Raw genomic sequence first — 20,399 nt, forward strand, 5'->3', positions numbered from 1 at the left:
CTTAAAATGATTGACATTTAACGTAGCCAATAGCACCCTAGGCTACGTCGCTACATGAAGATGGGGTTATGAAAAGGGCACGTGCTTGTTCAAGGCTGATACAATTGTGTATTGTGGACTACCAGTTGTTTCATGGTCGTCTGTCATGGCTGTAAATCTTGTGTGTTGTGGTCCGAAGCATATGTTTCGACTAGGATTATTGTAAATTAGGCCAATACAATACTTTTATTGTCATATATATATGTGTATTTTTTGGTGGTGTTGGGGGAGGGTTACCTTTATCTGGTAAAAAACAAACCAGACCATTCCTTGGCAGGCACTAGCCACTGTTAGAACTGGACACTGCTGGTACTTTCTTATCTGCTGTACTTTATGCACGGTTTAAATGAATACAAACATTGCATAAGTAACCTTACCTTATTGATAATAACCTAATAAAAACATTAATCAGGAGTTGAGATTTAGAAAAATCACCTGTGAGTTGACTATATGCATTTAGTCATTTATATTTATATTATTTGTCAACTGTTTAGATTTGTCTGTCTCTAATGTATTACTATTGTGTAATATAGTGTGATCAAAACCATGAATAATAGCCTCCATTGTTACTTGGCTTGATATTTGCGTATATCTATATGCCATACATATAATCAAATAAAACAGATAGCACTGACACCTCTTTTTACGGTAAACAAGTTTAAATGTTTCCTGCTGCTTGGCCACTCATGTTTAATGAAAAAGCATATGTGGACCCACAGACACTGAGTGTAAAATCATATATACATGTTTCAGAAATATATAAACCAGAAAACAAAACACTGGGTCCATGCAATTACAATGACTCAAAACAGAATATTACATTCTTCTTTCCATATATGAGATTAATATGAAATTAAACTATCTATCTGTCTCTATAAATCTAAGAGAGAGTGAGAAATATGAGAGTGCATGAGAGAGACAGAGAAAATGAGAAAGAGAAATTCACTTTTTTCTTGTCCTCTCCATCTTTAAGTGACAGATCTATTTTTGGAGGACCAGAAGTCTGTTTTTAGTAGTTGTCTTCCCAGCAGTCTTCACAGGCAAGACTGGTCAAAATGATGGCAATATTTATTACACTGGAAAATAACAAGCTCCCCTGTGATGTGTTTATGCTCAAATCAATCATGGCAGCACACACTAAGTGAACTTCCATAACAAGTGAATGAATAGTTGATCGTTATGTTGCCTCTATATTTACTCTTAACCGATTCTCAGTGGGGAACAGCACGTTCTGGCTATAAGCACAGAGACAAGTATTAATTAATCAGTAATGCATTTCACTGCTCAATCCTCATATGAGTGGAGAACAGCATGATACTGTAGCCTCACCGGCCACTGAATGTTTTATGGTGGGATGCCTTGCAATTCTTTTGATGTGCAAAAATATTGAGGCCATGCAAAACCAGTGGCCATGTTCATTTCTATTATGGATGCAAAAGTGAGAAAAACATTATTATCTAAGGTACTGTTAACATGTAGAGCAAGTTACATGTTTGGAATAAAAACTTTTATGAGGAAGTTGCTTCAGAAACCAACATGGGAAAAAATATCTAATGGCTGCAAATAGAAAATTATTTAAAGGGACACCTGTGAAAGGAAGTGGTACAGAGAGATACATTCTACTTCAAAGGATTAACATAAAATATGCAGATTATGGCTATGAATAGTTTTCCATAATAATATCACAAGCTTATTTGACTAACAAATCACCCAGAGCCACTTTGTATATTGACAAGGGCATACCATGTTCCACAACCCAAAACATCAAAAGCAGTCCTTATTTCTAGTCCCAGATAAAACAAACCATTATTGCAATTATATAATGAAATGTAATATTTAAATTTAGATTCTATAATGTTTAATTATATGTACAGTATACAACATGAACCAATCAAACTCGTGTCAGTGGTATGTAAACTTTTGTGGGATATTTAGAGCCAGTAAATTAGGGTAATAGTATATTACAAATGTATCAAAAATGTGTACAATAGTTATAGAATATGATTTTTACTGGATGAAAATATCTGTGCAAAACTTGTGTCTTGCATCTGGTGTATTCAATGTACTGCTATTACTTGCTACTTACTAATGTAGGGTCACCAGATTTATCCATAATGAGGGGGCATGATGTTTCATGTGGTTAATTGGAAGCTCTTAGCTCTTTTTATGGACCACTGCTGGAGGTCAGTCAATACTGCATTGTCTTGACTTGTTTTGAATATTTATGTTACTACTTTGACATCTTACCTTACCAGGTAGAGAACATGCATTTAATAACAAGTTACACAAAATACAGTATTTTAGGATCAGGAAGTAAAGTTCATATTCAAAAGTCAGATTTGGAAAGAATATTGAGTAAGTTTGACCCTTTAGAGTATCTTACTTTATGTGTGCTTATAAGATACTTTTTAGCACTCTCCTTCAAAGGCTGTTTCAGTTGGATGTTGCTGGTGTGATTGTTAAGGTTAAGGATTGTCTTCTCTTGTTGGTAGGTTCTCCATGTGTAGGTTAAATTATCACAGATCAACAACAAATGCTTTGGGACACCTTAAAATGTATTTCCTGTAAACCTGTAGTGCTGCCAATTAAAGGCAAATTAAACTGGACTCCTGATCCTTACTAATATTCAACACTGCGGTATAAATGTTTGCAGAGAAAATAACTTTAATAGCAGTCAGCCTGCAGCTGCTTGTTAGGGAGGATGGCATTTACTTACAATATCTCAATTAAGCGTGAAGGTTAAGTTATTTTTTGAAAAATGGGTTGTGCCAATAGAGTCCTTGATTTATTTGTGATGACTGATAATTGCTAGTGTCATGTTACCTTTCAATAACACTGGTATGGGATGTTACAATACTATGTTGTCAAGGTTGTTTCATCATTGTTGTCTCATCAATCTGTCTAACTTCCGGGTGGGATTTTTCATCAACTCGTGCGATAGGCCACATTATCCTAGTAGTCTGTAAAAAAAGACTTAAAGGCCCAAGATCCTTCTGGTATAAATGAATAATGTTGCTATGCTGACTATGCTGTTAATTACTGACACAGGATGTGCTTGTGCTGATAGAGTGAAATATTAGAGTGGATTTTGTTCCAATTTGAACAGTATGACCACAGTAAAACAAGGCTTTTTGTGCCATCATAGCAGTAAAGAACAGATTCAATTTCTGTAACCCATGTGTTATCTTCGGGTCATTCTGACCCATCAGTCATTGTGACCCATCGTCGTATTGCGACAACTTTACCGCATACAAAAACAAAGTGAAGCATTTTCTTTTAACCGTCAGGCCGTCTCAGACCCCCCACATGGTGAAGGTTAAAAGAAAATGCTTTATATTTGTTTTTGTATTGGGTAAAATTGGGTAAACATAATGATGGTTCGTTGTAAACCTTTGGGTCATGTGACCCGAAGGCAGCACAAGGGTTAAGAATTAACAGACAATGTAGAAAATGTGTTAGGGGGATAGAAAATACAGGTAACTATTAGGCTACTTATTGTAGCTTTGGTCAGCTTGCTGTAAACAACCAGGCAGGAAGGAAACAATGCTTTTAATGACCTGTCAATAGGCATCTTATAATGACTGCCTTGGGGCTAATATAAACATCACAGTGTCTCCCCCGCAGTCTACCTTCAACAAGGTACAGGACCCCTGAGATTGTAAAGAAGCATCGTAAATTTTGTGGAGAAATACTTTGAAAGCCACCTTTCTCAGAAGGTCACTTCTCTTTTGAGCGAATATACAGTACAGTATATAGCCTACTGTATTACTCAGAGATGCCTTAAAACAACACCTCACCATGACAAATATGAGACATTTCAATCTAATGCCAGAGCTGATGCCTCATAAGGTACACTTTCCTAAATGTAAAACCAAGCCCTCTACATTGCAATATGTGAAAAACATATGTATAAATGGAAAGGGGGGAGGGGGGGGGGTTGGAGTACAGAACAAGGCTCAAACAAAGGACTTGAATCAACAGCGGTCACAGGTGATAGTTGTAAAATATTTGTGTTCTTTTTCCCCAGCTTTGAAGTTCTGTCCATTGTGTGTTCATGTCCTGCAGGCCACTCAGACCTGATTTATAGTACCTATTCATTGGAGACACTGAAATTACACTCCCTACCATTATTAGAGCTAGATAATAGCAGAGTAGGAAGGTTAATAGAACCCAGTTAATTGTGCCACTAAGATAATCTGTTGTGTGTGTTAACATAAGAAAGATGCCGATTAGTTTCTGTCGCACCCATCAATAAAGAATAATGAATCAGACAGCCTAGATGTTCTACAGAAAATAAATTCCCCCAAAACCATTATAACGTCTTGATACCACATTTACAAGTACATGTCACACCTCATCATCACAAACCCACATCCTATTGTGACATTGAACGTTTGAAAAGTTCCGATTAAGACACAATAACAGCAATGATCCCTGCATGACTGGAGGGGGAGGTTTCTGAGAAGACACACTGGTCCCATCTGCCTCGAAGGCACTCATAAAACCACAATCCACCATTTCTTTGAGGCCAGCCAATCACATGGCATAAAATGCCTTTAAAATGTCCTTTCCTCCCTCAGAGTGACTAAGTGAGGTTGAGATAAGTTGTTGTAAAGACAGGGATGCTGGGTGACTACATGTCACAACCAGCTCCTGAGTACAACCATTCAAAAGGAGGAGCTTGGGTCTTCTAGCTCAGCACAGGAACATACCAGCTCAGCTTCTGAAGGTCTGTGGAGTCAGTCCCAGCTAGAATCTGAACTGGTCTTATCCTTAAAAAAAGTATTTAAGGGAGTTGGGGGGTATGAAATATGAGCAGTCTGGCCAGTATCACGGAGTCAGAGTTTTCTGAGGAGGAGGTAGAGGATAGTCGAGTGGAACTTGAGGAAGACAGCACCAGTGGAAGTGGTAGTGACTCTGGTTTCGGGCAAGCTTCCCTAGAGGAGGTTGGTGTCACCGCCAGCTGCCGAAACCATGCTGCAGTTGTAAAGAGCTGCGGACGCCTGGTCCGCTCGAAGGCACACCGCGTGGCTGCAAACGTACGCGAGCGCAAGCGGATTCTAGAATACAACCAGGCCTTTACCGCTCTGCGGAGGATTCTTAAGCACGACCTCAAAGGTAAGAGGCTATCAAAAATTGCCACCCTAAGGCGTGCCATCGACCGAATCTCCACATTGACGACACTCCTGCACAGCAATTCACGGGCCACCCCAGACCAGGGATCCTGCCCTCACGCGGAGAAGCAGCAGGAGCTCAGTTCAGAGCTCAGAAAAGAAAAAGGGTTCCAGATCCCACAAGGCACCGGTCAGGACACTTCAAATTTACAGTTGTCACAGCATCAGGAATCAGATCAAGAGCCTCAGGAACTCCTGCTCTCCAGAGACAAGGAACACTCCAGCCTCTCCTGTCCACCATTCCATCCAAACGTTAATCAGGGCCCTCCCAGAATGCAACTCTGTGCTCACCATAGACCCTTGCACTGCGGAGATGATGAGGGCGATGCCCTTTACTGCTGTAGAAAATTTGAATTGAAAGAAATTGAATTCTTACACTCCATGGCACATAAGCTACTGACAAGTGTGAAGAAATTATATTAAAGATATTAGGTATCTATGATTCCTTTGTATTTGTCTGATATTACAGTGCATTAGTTACACCTTTACCTACTGTCTTGTGGAATGTCTAATTACTGTGCATAATGACATATTTGATCGACACTTTCAATAGTCAATTGCTACTTTCAACCACCAAGAACATTTCTATTTAGTCAGTGATAAAGAACTTGTAATTTCTTAAATCATTGTGTTACTTACCTGCACTCAGTGAAATTACATCAACATCAAAGGTCTGTATCATTATTTTTTTTGTTGTTTTTTGTTTTTGTTTTAAGAGCCAAATACTCGTATTCTGAAAAGTATAACCCATTAATGAATTAATCAACTGAGTAGTAATACTGCATGGTGAATATTAAAAGTTTTCATTTTTGGAGTATTTAACAAATGTTACTCAAATGTATATTGTTGCATGGTGGCATATGACTTTTACAGTCATTCAAATAAAACAGAATTTATAGCAGTTTTAAAATGTTCTTAAAAAAATCTTTCTGTATTTACATTTAACAGACAAAACACAATATAGAACGCATATATACAGGATTATAGGTACAAAAAGACATTTGAAATGAGTGCTAAAATGCCAGGTCTATATACAAAATGACTACAGCATTGAGGACAAGACTTTAAACAAGCATTACAACTTATAAGTCATACTAGCAGGTATCACAGAGTCTTTAAATAGTTGTACACTAAAAACACAATGGTGTGTGTATGCCCAGGCATATCTTTGTCCAACATAAAAGCACTTAAGTTCACAATTATGTATAGACAGACAGTCTGGGTTAGTCTGAGACCACTAGTCAAGATACTTCTATTTTGCATTTGAAAGTAAGACAAATGTTTTTATTACAAATAATATGGACTAAATGTCAGTGAAAAGTTGAATCTCTGACAAATATACAGGAATTTCAGAATATCTCAGTTTTTGGCATGTTCCCCCTCTTTTTGCTTTAATGACAGTATGCATGGTCTTCACAAGTTTGTTCAATACCTGATCACTCAAGTTATCCCAGCACAATCTCACAATGTTACAAAGAGCTCATTTTGATATAACTAAATTCTTGGCTTTCTCAGTACTCAATTCCCCCATTAAAATGTTCAATGTGGTCTCAGACTTTTTTTTACTGTACATAAAGAGGCATATGAACAAGTATGAGTGTATACTTATGAACCAACAGGTAGCTATGTATGTATGAACACATTTCACTGTACTACAATAACATGATCTAAAAAATAAAAAAGGCCTGGGATAAATTAGCTGGTTTAAGAACTAAGAAAATGTTATAGAAAATATAATTGCCCTGGCAAAAGATATAGAGTACGGATAAATTCAGTCCGGTGGTCACGGTGCAATGTGAATAAATGTTTTCTGTCTGTTCATGAGATTTCAATAATACTTCAGTTTCATGCAAACATATAAAGAGTTTAAATAGAGTCAAAGGGGTTTTTCCATTCCCTGTTAAGCAAACGTCTCTTTAAAATTCCCTTTGTTTTGACTGAAAAGAGATAAAAGGGGGGAATGGGGGGGGGCTACGGAATGGGATTGGCGCTCTGTACGGGCACTTTGTGTGAGAGAGTCGTTTTGTCTGCCCCCTCTTGGTCAGGCGTGGTACTGTCTGTACCAGTGGCTTTGTTGACAGTCTCCTCTTTTGGCAGCTTGCTGGCTAACTCAGCGATACTGAAGACAAACTGCAAGCAGCCCAGTTTAATGTAGCTGCCGTGGTGGAGCAGAGCCGTGCCCTCCCAACCCGCTCCACTGCCCCCGATTAGGCTCGAGCTACTGGCCTTGCAGTTGCAGGAGAGCCTGGATCCTCCCTGGGGCTGGCTGCTCATCACTCCCCCTGCTGGCATCAGCCCTACAAGGGCACCAGACCTCTCCTCCTGCTCCTTAACCTTACAGCGGCCTGCAAAGACAACAAGGGAGAGGAAAGCATCATACCGCGCTCTACAAGCAAGGTCCTTCTGCTGATACAATGTGTGTGTACACAACGTATTGTAATTTGGTGAGATAGCAAAAAGAAATTAGTGCATGGGTGCCGACAATATGTGACCGAGTGCATTTAAGCAGTACTCACGAACAACGCCTTGCACTTTTGCCACTGGACTGCTGGCCGGAGATGGCGGAGGCTTCTCAGAAAAGTCACAGGAGTAGAGGACGTTGTCCACTGTAGTCCCGTGCTCGCTGTAGTTGAGCAACTCGTAATGCTTCGTATTCTGGACAAACAAACCGAGCGATTTACACAGAAGACACAAAAACACAGGAAGAATTCAACACTATGATCGTTGATAACAACGGCAAAAAGCCAAATAGTAAATATCAGACACATTGGATATACTTTGCAATCAATGTGTCTAAAATATTTGTTTGCATCATGTACTGATGATAATGGTGCGATGAGAAAAAACACAAATTCATCACTGTACCTCATCATAGAAGATACATGCGTGTTTCCCCGACACATAATTGCATTGTCCATAGTTTGTAAGGCACACATCCATGTCAGCACCTGCAGAAGGTTGAAGTCAGTTCAGTTAGACTCAAGACCTCAGGGAAATCTGATGCTGTGACTCCCCCCCCAAATGCCAATTTGACATCTCCTCACCAGAGCCGATGTACAGAGCCCTGTAACACATGCTGACGGCTCCTCCCTTTCCCATCAGGGGGTAGAACATAGCTCTGGCCTGCACTTCCTTCTTCTGGGCTGTGAGAGGAACAGAACACACATCTCAACCTATGCACATCCACACACATTAGATTGAGGTCTCACTTTTAGATCGGATTTGTTTTCAATTATTTTAGATTTACAATTGCAGTATACCTATATCGGACACATTTTTTCAAAATGACTTTTGGGCTTTCATTTCAAAAGTAAGATTCTGACATGCTACAAATGATACCAATTTGCATTAAGAACCAGAAGAGGAAGTGCAGGTTAAAGAAGACAGCCTTACGTTCTTCGGGTGGCGTCTGAGGTTTGAGTGCGACGGTGGTGGGTGCAGGGGCTGCCAAGCTGCTTGGAAGGGTGGGTGGTGCTTTGGGGGGAAATAGCTGCTGTATTCTCTGCAAGGCTAAAAGTTTGACCAACTCCTCATCTAGCTTGCCCATCTCAAATTCTGGGGGGAAAAAACAAAAAATTAACTGATGTAAATTCGTTGAAGCCTAAAGCAAGTCTTCCAAATCATCCACACGGTTTTGTGTGTTGATGTGTCTTTTGGGACAATATACTTTTTGTGCATTTGTTTAGAGGCTCAAAAATTATGGGAGTGTGTATACGAAACACTACAGGATTCTCAAGCTGTACATTCATCCCCACCTATTGCGGTCATCATGCGTCCAGAGAGGTCGGTAATGGAGGGAAGGAGAGAGCTGGGGGGCGGAGAGACAACCACCTCGGGGCTGGTCTTTATGCCTGGGGTGGAACCTGTGCACAGATTGTAGAAAGTCACTAAAATGATGTATTCAATTGGCTGAAACCATTTAATTAAATTAATCCATTTATTCAAAATACAAGTATTGTTCGTATTTCGGTGACCAATACTAAAAGATCCCATTCATTAAGGAAGGAAGATGTCTGCGTTTCTTACCGGGGGAAGGTGAGAATGTGACTAGCTTGGATGCGTCACTGACAGCTCTGGGTGGGGTGAAGATAGGGGCGCCATCAAAAGAGGGCCTCTCAACATGTATTATTTGACCTAGGCCTCGGATCTGAGTTTGGTCGTTTTGCCCAATGTCTGGGCGTATTGTGAGGGAAGGGGTCCAGTCTCTCAAAGCACATGACTCTAAGCGGTTGGTACTCTCCATTTTAACAGCCACGTCTCCTATGTGGTTGGAGAGGCCTTGGGAAGGGCTATGAGTTGATGAAGGTGGGGTTTGCGAAGGTTTCAGTCTGTTATGGAGCTCAGCCTGGCTACTCGAATCAGCAACAGAATCACCCGTTACAGACCTGCAGCCTTTAGCAAGTGACTGTTCGGCAAGGGGGCCATTCGGTTTCCTGTAATAATTTTGACAATGTCCTTCCTCCATGGGGCTATTCAGTTCAGAAGCACCCTGGGGGTGGCCAAGGGTACTGCATGGTTTGAAACAAGCTGTTCTTGCTGGGGGAGGCAGCGAGCTCTGCTCCCCTGTCCCTAAGCAGGGTTTCAGGTCAGCTTTCTCTGTATGTTCCCAGTCTGACAACGACAACTTCTGCTCGGATGATAGATGTCGCATGATGCTGCATTGGAGAGCAATGACGTCTTGTAGCCACTAAACAAGGCAAAAGGATGTTTTGATAAATCATGTACAAATTATGTCCAATATAGTCTAGAGAATATCCCTCTACAGAGACTATTTGCGCTATGGGTGTCTATTTGCCACAAGTGTGCCGTGTTAAAACAAGAGATCATTGGCAGACATTTTAACAATATATTCAAATTGTGTTGAATCATAGATAAGATCAATAAATAATGAGATATACTGTAGGTGCTATAAGCAGGGGTACCTACCTCCTGTTGCTCAACCTCGCTGGTGAAATGTTGTGTAGGGTTGTCTTGTTTAGGATTTCCATTGCATACCAGCTCCCCATTACGGACACCTCTGGGGGCCAACACAGGAGGGCTGTTGTATTGGGATTTAATGCCATCTGGTACCTAGGTGGGCAGACATTACAAATAAATAGGGAGAATGTTATCATTATAGATAACTCTTTGTTGATCTAGGATTTAATGCAGATTAGTTTATTATTCTGTATGAACCTTGATTGTCTTTTTCCTGTGCTGGTGGTTGCCAAGGTGGTTGGGCGGGTTTTGTCTATGGACCCTTCGCAGGAAGTCCACCTTAACAGCATGCTGGGACATCCGGTCCTGAAACTGGTCGAAGAGCTGGCAGCGGTTGGTGAGGTTTGGGTTCCTCTGGTTCAGCTGGTGAACAAGAAAGCATGTTTGTTGGGTTTGGGTCAACCCAAATCAGAGGCTGGGAATGGAGATCCACTGACGTTCACATTTTTTGTGTGCAAATAAAGTAATTTGTTATATCGTCAATCAAACGCTCCTACTACCCACTCCCATTCACACCCAAGTGCTGTTTATCCCAAAGATGATAAGACAGGAAAATAACATGCTATGCATGTCAAATGTAACCTTCACTAAACACACACTGATTTGCCTGGGAACCGCTTGGAAACCCGGCTGAGTGATGTAAAATGCCCGGCTCTTACCACCAAATGCTCCATGTGGTTGGGACACATCCAACTCCCTGCTGGCATTGCAGAGAGTGGTGGGTCGAGACACTCCATGTGGAAGAGGAGGGGGCAGTAGTCACACTGGATCAGAGGGGCCATTCTGCAGCTCCTATTAGAAGAAGAGGGATGCAGAGTTCGGGTCAAACAGAGCAAGAGACATACTTCTTCATACTTCATACCCATGTAGACGCAGAAACATAAACAACGACCCCCCCCCCCCTAATGATAACACTTATTTACCTGGTGCAGTTGAAGCATACTTTTACGGGCAGGGGGATCGGCCCATTGGGGTCTGATTCAGGCTGGGGCTTCTTGAAAACCTTTTCAATCAACTCCTCTCTCTTCCTCCTTTTGCTACTGCCTAAAGACACACAGTATAGATTATTTAACTACAGACATGTGTTTCTAAGCAGGGCTATACTGACACACTTTTGCCAACTGTCTCAAACTCATAGTTGCAACCAATAAAACTGGAGTTGGGGATCTAGCCTAACTAAAACCCCTATGTCCTTGTTTTGAAGTAAGGCACTGATGGACTAACTAACCTGGTAGTGCACTGGAGCAGGTGAACTCGTTTGGCAGCTGGAATTGTGTGGGGTTTCTCTCCATGGCTGCAGCAATCAGCAGTTGAAAGGGCCTCTTAAGGAGGCGTGGAGTGGGTGTTGAGGGGGTTAAGCCCTCTGGTTCAGAGCCGTGTGCCTCCTCTTCAGTCTCTGCCATGTCCTCCCCCACCTCATTCTGCTCCTCCGAGGGAGTAGGTGTGGAGGAGGCATTGGAGGTGGGCGTGCCAGGTCGGCTGTTGGTCCGGCTACTGCATCTGCGCTCTAGGAGGCGGACCTGGGCCACGGCTGCCATCCTCAGTACAGGTCCTGCAGCGCCAGCTTCATTGGTTAACCCGTCAAGATGCAGTGGACCGGGTCCATGGTTCAGTTCTAGCGCTGGGGAAGAGGAACGCTTGGAGTTGGGCCTCTCTAAGAGTCCATTGGTCTGTTCTGCCTTCTGATCCCGCTTCTGGAAGTGAGAGAGTGCGACATGGTCTATAAGTAATAGCATCACCCCTTAAGTAGTGTTTGTATAAACAAAAAGGTGAATAAGTTACTAACTGCAGCACTTACAGTACTAGTTATTGATTTTTGGACACACCAAAAATGACTGTTGTTATTTTCAAATAAAGCAAAAAAACATTAAGACAGGAAATTGAAGAGTAGCACGTAAAAAAGAAAAGAATAAAGAAGCTTAATATTGAAGACTGCTTACCTTGCTTCTGACATTACAGCGATGACAAATCCAGTCACCAGGGGGCAGCTTTTCTTCACTTAATGGTGGATTACTACGGGAAGAAGAATAAACTATAATTAGCGTTCAAATCAAACATGGCTCTGTTGTCACCAGTGCCCAAGGCTTCTGGTCATATTCAAAAAAGTTCTCCCAAAATGTCTGTTTTTCTTTTGTCCAAGGAAATGAATTGAGAACAAGGCAATTGGATTATTCATAAGGTCCAGACCTAAACAAGAAGCACTACATTTGCACCCTTCCATAAGTCACAAGTGTGGTGGTAGCACATGTGAAACCAATAAATAATCACAATGGATGGCTTGCACAGCTTAGTGTTAAGTTGGACAGTTATGTAACCATCAAATTGGCTTTCACCAGTCTAGTACAACTGCAATGTCCACAGTCCACTAACTCATAAACTGGTATGTTTTAGTCTGAGGTTGTCCTATAATGCACTATTAGAGATTAATAAAGTGGCAATGTGCAATCTAGTCACTGATGTTTAGCTACAAGTACAGGTAAGGGATACTGAGGAACGTTATGAGGATTTAATAAGTATATAAGAAAAGTTGCTATTGATACTACTTAGTTCAAGGCTGGGTGAACTAGGAGGGTTTGCTTGACAGGGGTCAAGGGGGAGTGGCTGCATTTAGGATACAAGTTGATGTTTCATGCGCCCTTTTGTATTCGGCGGCTTAGGAACTGTGTTACGTATAGTTTAGGCTAGCCATACAGTCAGGTTGTTTTGTTGCCGTCACTGTTTGCCCCCGTACATGTAACAATACATTTTGGAATCCTTACAGCATATCCCTCGTCTGTCTAGATCTGTCAAGATGACCGTACTGTATATGAGACCCAATGTATTGAAGGATTCCTTTCAGAATGTATTTTCTCCTTTTCTTACAGTCAAATTAATTTGGCTACATTCAATGTGTTTTTGTTACTCTTAAATCTGACATTGCCATATAACACAGCACTGGATTATGTCATCTGAATGATTTTAAATTAATATATTGTAGACCATTCGACTGTTTGCATCTTACCACAGCAATTAAGACAGCATGGTGCAAACCGTTTAACAAAATGCTGAAAAACGGAGAAAACGCTGGCAAATACAATTTAGGCAAGATGGCGCTGACAGAAAACATTTTCAGGGGATCGCCATATTGTAAACAGAGGCACACGAGAGAGGAGAAGCTTCGTCCGACTCCATTTTTAGCTGCCCGTTCCCTAGTACGAGTGAGACGGAATGCCTGCGTTCAATCTTGCCGACCGCGAGAGGCGGGGGAGGAACTGGTTGCAATCATTCCGCGGCAAATTTTAACCACCAGGTGCTGACTGTCAGAACCACTAAGAAGCTTGTCTGGGAGCACATTAATTCGCCTTTAGCAAGTATCTCCAGCGAAAAAGACCCTCCAACGTCTCATTGTTGCTAAAGTGGTAATCAAATTACTGCAAGATTATTGCAACAGCATAGTTACAGTTAACAATAAAATACTCACCAACATTGTGGATGGAAAGCAGCAGGACAATGGTCACAGCACAATAAGTCCCCTCCCTCTCGGCAACTATCACAGGTGTTGTGGTTGGTAGCCCTGCCGCTTTTTCTGGTCTCTCTTTCGGACTTCCGACTAGTGTTCTGTCCGTCCATCGATTTAGGGGGCGAGAGCAGCGTTTGGATTTGCTGGAAAAGCAAACTTGCCTTTATAACAACATACTTGATCAGTTGTCAATTACTACCCCAGTTCTAGGTATATAATAAGTACTATGACTGCATATCACCATTAACTTAGATAGGTTCGTCAAACCATTAGAATCCATTACCGTTTGTTAAAAACATTTGGCATGTGTACTGTAGGCTATTACAATTTGACATTTGGCTTGACAATTTGACTCTGTCTTGAAACGGCCCTGACATCCGCCCGGCATTTGTCAGTCTGGTTTATCGTACGTTGCAGTTCCAAGTGGCACTATCCAGTCCTGGCAAATGTTTACGTTTACTGTGATGGTAACTGCATCTCATAACGGGGCGAGTTACAATTTTACACCCAGTACATGCTGGAACTAAATAATATAGCTAGCCTAAGAAACATTCACGGTTGGGACAATTGCTTTGCAGGAAGGTAGTTGACATTGACATTAAACGAGGTGACATGCTTGTTACTTTAGACGGTATAGTCAGGCCTATAGGAGCTACATAGCCTCACCTCCATTAAACCCCCAGAGGTATCCAAGTCGTACACAATCGTTGGGGTCTCCATTTTGTCCCACATTCATCCAGCAGTCGATGACTTCTCGCCAGTTAACTAGCTAACTTGCTATGCAAATATATCCGTGCGTGACACTGTATCAGGGATTGTTTCAATGAGCAACTACGCCAATTTGTTGACGTTGTCTAACTTGGCTATTATTGTGAGTAAAATCACACCAGTCAAAGGTTGAGGGCTGAAGATCATCGAACTGCCACCCGGCTTCTACTACACACAGACTATATGGCTAGCTAGCTCAGCTCCTTCAGATGGCAGTATTAGGATAGCAGCCAAACCAGCAGTATTCACGATGCACCGCTGCCCAGCAAAAACAAACGTCAACAAACATCCACGTTACTTCAGCAATGCAAACAGTCTAGTTTCTTCTCGTAACAGTTGTCAATTGCACGAAAGCATGAAATCAGATTTTTGCTAGACAGAAAAACCACTTGTTATCGTTAGCTAGCCATGGTACTTGTTTCTGCTCCTGCAGTAGCTGCTCGAATAGAGACTTGGAAAAATTGTAAACCCGTCAGATTTCATTGTCGAACAAAAGGATCCACAAAATCAAGCACACTAAAACAATCTGCGAGCCACTTGCGGTGCACGGTTTTTGACAAGCATTTGTTAATATGTATATAAGGCAGGTATCTCAAGAGATGTTGCTATTATTGTTGTGAAAAATCCTGTGCATTAAGCATCAACATTGAAAGCTAGCAACATCCTCCACTGAGTTGGCGCAACAGGAAATGTCGTTTCGGCATGCGCGAAAGATGTCGGAAGGATCAACACTGCGCAGTGGAGAATCAAAAACGATCACCATAGCCTCGCAGTTTTCGCTCGTAAACTTCATCGAAACAAATAATATGTAAAATAAGAAAGCATTTTTCTGCGCAAATTAAGCATATAATTCGTCGATTCTAACTAGGCTACTATATCAAACAGTTTTATTTTACTCTTTCTAAAAGATAAATGCCACAGCCTGATTAAAGATGGTGTAGGCAATGCTGTTGGGAAGCACTTTTTTGTCATATTTGCCAAAATGAACTTCACAACCGAAAAGGTTGTGATGGCAATATGAAAACCATCCGACATCTGTGGGCGTCATAGGACTGTAATAAACATGACAAATCATTCAGACCGAGACTAATGATTGGACTGACTGCCTGTCTGTCTACTGCGCGCACTCTGCCCCTGCACTCAATGCGCGTTACTGTAGTTTTCAACCTGGCTTCAGTGGCTTGGCAGAGGTCAGCTTTTGTAAACAACCAAGCTGGAGGCACAGGAATAGCAGAGAAAAAGCAGGCAATAAATTCAGTTCCAGATTTAACAGTTAAAACTCTATGATATAATTTCCCAATACTAACATGCTATCTTGAAAGTAATGAGTAGGCCTACTAACGTTAGCTTTTTATTCATTATGATAGTGATGTGTGTTCTTACAAGCGAATGTGACATGGGGTAACTCGTGGACTAGTCTCTCGGCAGTTCTGTAGTCAGGCAGCTCGTTCATGTGTTTTGTGGTACCGGCTTTGAAGGGAGGGGGTGGGATATTATGGTTTGAATCGTTTGGAAAATAAGCTAAAATAGCTAGCTTGCAAAACTTGCCTACGCCAGCTTTAATGCAGTACTGAAAATTCGTGTAAAATACAATAATGTCCAGTTGCGAGGACTCAATATATGCACATAATAGTATTTCCATATGTTTTTCAAACTATGCATTCGTGTCCACATGGCCACCTGCTGGTCGATTTGGCTTAACTTTCAAGAAAGGCAGAGGGCGTGAAAAAGGTCACAATAATGTATAACCGTATACATAGCCTATATATCATGTATCAACAATCCCTTTAGTTTTTATTGTAAGCAATCAGAATCTAGTTTGGGGGGGGGGGGGGGGGCTACGCCCCTCTTGTGTACACATCTCCTTCAACAAATGAAACAAGGCATTTGTCAATTTCCCATTTTTTGAATAATAATTTTTATTGAAGATGTGTTTGTTCATGACGTGGCTTCATCAGCACACTATATACAATGAATCAAAAATAGATTACAGAATCATCATTGTCATCACACCATCTTGCAATAATAAATATTCACATGTGGCAATGTTAGAAGACTGATAATTTGAATGGTGATGCAATATCCTAATAGATTCAGCTTGGTTGTATCAAACCAATATATTGCATCAATATGCAGAATCCCTTTGATGATCACAATGGTGGCTAAGCTGTAGGAAAAATGTACAACACTAATAACACAGTTTGGTAATGTACAGAAAAGTGGTAAGGTTGTAAATTGAACACAATTCTGGCTTCCACCTCCACCATTATCCTTATGCAAACAAAAACAATAAAAAACATGTTTGAAATTTATAGAACAGACTGCAACTGATGCAAGCATTGCTTAGTTAGTGCCTTACATTTAAGGCACATTCTGATAAAAAAAAATTCAAACAACAATGTTTTTAAATTATTATGATCGTGACATACAAAGCTTATTTGAAGCTTATTATATAGAGTAAACAATACTGTATATCCAATGAAACACAGTTTAAACAACATATTTTAGCTATATTTTTGTGTCAGACACACAGGAGGAAAAAACACTTTCGCATTTGGGACTATTGGGTACAAGCTTACATTTGTTCCACTAGCTTTGCCTTCTTCTTTTTCTGTGACGACATAATGTACTTAAGTCTTTAATTTTACAGGATAAAAACTGTATAAATGCGGCTGCTAGGCCGTTGCTGTTGATGCTATAGAAAAATAATACTGTGGCCCAGTCTCTGCAGTGGTGTGGCCCTCGAAGACAACGTTCAGTGGAGAGGACATGGTGGAGGAAGGGGTTGGAAAAGTTGTAGGACTCATGAATCTTCGGAGGGTTGAGAAGTGCAGAGAAAATTCCAAAAGGCAAACAGGCTTGATATCTGTCCATGCTTCAATGGGCCTCTAGATAGAAACCTCATACTCTCGTATCTCCTGTGAAATAAATACAAGGTATTTTATTACTGAAATTCAAGAATATATAATAAATACTGTCAGTGAATGTATTGCAATTCAATTAATAGACAACAATGCAAACTTTGATGAGAAACAGAATATGGAACAACTGTTTATATGTATTTGATCATACCAGCAGAGGGCAGTATTTGATTAAATATAGAGGTGTTCAACAATTGAACATCATATCACTGCTGATGCTTGGTTAAACCAGACCAGACTTATTGACACATACACTCAGAAAAATGCTATTTTATTTAAATTTCCTCATTTGTTTTGTTTGACCATTTAAGTACTCGCACAGTTAAATTCTCAATATATGTCCTTGCTCCCCTGACCCTTTATCCCAAAGAAGCCCTACCTTATTACTATAAGGGTTTTTTCAGTACATTTTATTCCTCACTGTATTGTGATTCAACAGGTATTATTAAGGTAACCCTTGTAAAGAAAAGTTAACTAGATCTTGCAATATAGATATCTTACAATAAGTGTCCAGACTGACATTTCTACTAATGCAGGATAAAAAAACACATCCATTGTCTGTCCTATGATCACCTATGGCTGTTTGAATGAGGAATATGACAGAGATACATAATTACAGCAGAGAAGAGGAGGTGGTCGGTTCAAACCTTCAGACATTTCTATTTTCACTAGGCAGAGGTGACATATTAAATGCAGTTCCACATTCCTCACTGACCCCCTAGAATATGGTCTATCTGACACTAGGGTCTTAATGAAATGAGCTTTGAGGTTCAGGCTGCAAAATCCTAATCCGTTTTAAAGCAGCGTAGTTCCAGAGGGCTCTGCATCGCTTAATGCATTCTGCTGGGACTGCTTCCCTGTCCATATATACCCACACACATAATGTTACTGCTTTACTGTAAGTGATAATGGGGATTTTGGTCCTTCGTTATTGCACTAAACATGAAAATGAAGCATGATTGACTAAACTGATTTGTAAACTTATATAAACATGCATTTATTCAGTGGGATGAAACAGATGAAATATATAAATGGAGGGTTCTCACCTCATTGTTCTTTAGGAGGGCAATCATGTCATGAACAAAAAAGAAATGGAGAGAGACAAAATTACTTGACTTATTGAGGCATGGACCAGCTGGTATCATCATACACTGCTATAATGATGTATCACTTGAATATTGTGAAGTTGTTGCAAGCTGTACTGGACAAGAAATACATGATATTCTGCAGGTGTTTCTATAAAAAAAGCTGTCAGTGAATAATCAGTTAATCACTCTGAAAGAGAAGAGCACAGTGTCGTCTGATATATCATGAAGTGAGGCTTATTCCGAATATGAAGGGATTTTGTCCAACTTTGCCCCTTGTACATTAAAATACCCTCTTGTCATAAAGATGTTTTGGAGGCAACCACCCAGTATGAAAGCAAGGTGAATGAACAGGTCACTCTTTGCTACACAATAAAATGTATCACTAAACTTTGTTACGGCTACGGTTTCAAGTGCAAGAGCAACACGTTGGAACCATCAGATTAAATGACACAGCCCTTGTCAGTAACTGAAGGTGAACGGACTGTGGTTGTATGCCACTCTGTTCAATTTCCATATTGTCACTTTACAGTAGATTAGGTTTGGAAAATAAACCTGCAATCTGAAACACAGATGGTACTTCATATGCATGGACTCTTTTTTTGTATGTATAAAAAAAGAAAACTGACAGCAACTAAACCTAACCTGGTTTTGGGCCAATGGATATGTTCTGGAAGAACAGGTGGAAGATATTGCTGAGGGCTTCTCACTTAATGCCAATGTTGTTTAGGCTTTTATCTACATATTTATTCATTAATTAATTTTGTACATCAGTCTGTACTGATATTGACTAAGCCGCCCTTAGATTCTTGACAGCTTAGTGTCAGCACACACACATGCATTTATATACACAAACATGTGTACAGTATACACACACATGCTTACGCAAACAGATTTTTCATGCCCAGTGTACACTTACTGCAGTCTCATAGACAGAGTTGTCAAAGGTAGATTCTGCTGCAATGTGGTTGTATGGCAAGGTGGAGGCAATGGGGAGACGTATAGACTTCCCTTGAACCCTGCAGAGCACCACAGTGAACACACACACACGTCATCAACAAAGTATGCTTGGTAGAACTTAGACAAAATATAAGGCTCACTCATAAGGATATATATTATACCTACTTTGAAATATACAGGTAGATCCCTAAGATAAGGACCAAGATGAGAGCAACTGGGATGAGGACTGCTATGGCTACATTGGCCGAATCCATCCTGAGGTCTGCATCGGCAACTAGTAAAGAGAAAGGGTAAAAATATTCAAAAGGGATTTATCCTCGAAGGCTCCTGTAAGCCATACTTGAATACTTGACATAACTGTTGAAAACATTTTTAACTACATGGGGACTTTGGTTGAGAATGATTCTGCTGTGAACATGTAATCAATAGCATTCGTTTTTATTCTGGGCATGATGGCACTTACGGTCTAGCCTGCGCTCATTGATATACTCCAGTGTGTCGGCTAAAAAAGAAAGAAATTGCCTAAAATCACACTCAATGGCACAACACAAAGCATATGCTTAGACGTAGTCTTGCATTTTAACAAGCAACTGATTTCTACCTAAATAAATCAGATAATTTACTTGTGAATTGAAAACAAATGCCAGCCATAAACAGTAATGCAATCACTACCTCTGCAGACAGGGGGCAGGCTGCTCCACTGAGATGGGTGTCCAGGGACGCAGCGGAGGACAGGCTCCCCCAGCAGCTCATGGCCAGTGAGGCAGGAGAAGCGCAGTATCTCATCGGCCTGGTAGAAGGGCTTATCTGAGCTGGGGATACTGAAGGTGGGAGTGCCTGGGTTCCTGCAGGGCTCATAGGTCTCCACTGAGGGAGGACAGAAGAGTAAGGATGAATACCTACAAACCAGACACATACATACAGTACAGACACAATAACAGACATTCTAAATGCTAACCCACACCCCACACATGTG

The 20,399-nt window shown here is 40.8% G+C and overlaps 2 protein-coding genes across 2 annotated transcripts in view; both read right to left on the bottom strand.

Annotated features, from left to right (window-relative positions):
• Positions 1-6,182: 6,182 nt before the first annotated feature.
• LOC136952320 (PHD finger protein 12-like) lies at positions 6,183-14,895 on the bottom strand. Its single transcript, XM_067247052.1, has 15 exons — positions 14,356-14,895; positions 13,651-13,832; positions 12,131-12,203; positions 11,419-11,884; positions 11,114-11,234; positions 10,850-10,982; positions 10,389-10,553; positions 10,140-10,283; positions 9,240-9,900; positions 8,969-9,076; positions 8,607-8,768; positions 8,258-8,356; positions 8,079-8,161; positions 7,730-7,868; positions 6,183-7,558 (listed from the first exon to the last, which is right to left on the bottom strand). Exons 1-15 carry the CDS (start codon positions 14,419-14,421, stop codon positions 7,185-7,187), a joined length of 2,976 nt encoding a protein of 991 aa, XP_067103153.1. The 5' UTR covers positions 14,422-14,895; the 3' UTR covers positions 6,183-7,184.
• A 2,450-nt stretch (positions 14,896-17,345) lies between these two features.
• Positions 17,346-20,399, bottom strand: part of sez6b (seizure related 6 homolog b) — a 59,675-nt gene continuing 56,621 nt past the window's right edge. Inside the window, exons 13-18 of the mRNA XM_067247053.1 lie at positions 20,096-20,290; positions 19,887-19,925; positions 19,589-19,697; positions 19,383-19,482; positions 18,425-18,433; positions 17,346-17,375 (exon numbers count right to left, since the gene is read on the bottom strand). Of these exons, the coding sequence (XP_067103154.1) occupies positions 17,346-17,375; positions 18,425-18,433; positions 19,383-19,482; positions 19,589-19,697; positions 19,887-19,925; positions 20,096-20,290 (482 nt within the window). The remainder of the gene's footprint in view (positions 17,376-18,424; positions 18,434-19,382; positions 19,483-19,588; positions 19,698-19,886; positions 19,926-20,095; positions 20,291-20,399) is intronic.

This window comes from Osmerus mordax, chromosome 11, assembly GCF_038355195.1.
Source record: "Osmerus mordax isolate fOsmMor3 chromosome 11, fOsmMor3.pri, whole genome shotgun sequence".
In the NCBI taxonomy this organism is placed as follows: domain Eukaryota; kingdom Metazoa; phylum Chordata; class Actinopteri; order Osmeriformes; family Osmeridae; genus Osmerus; species Osmerus mordax.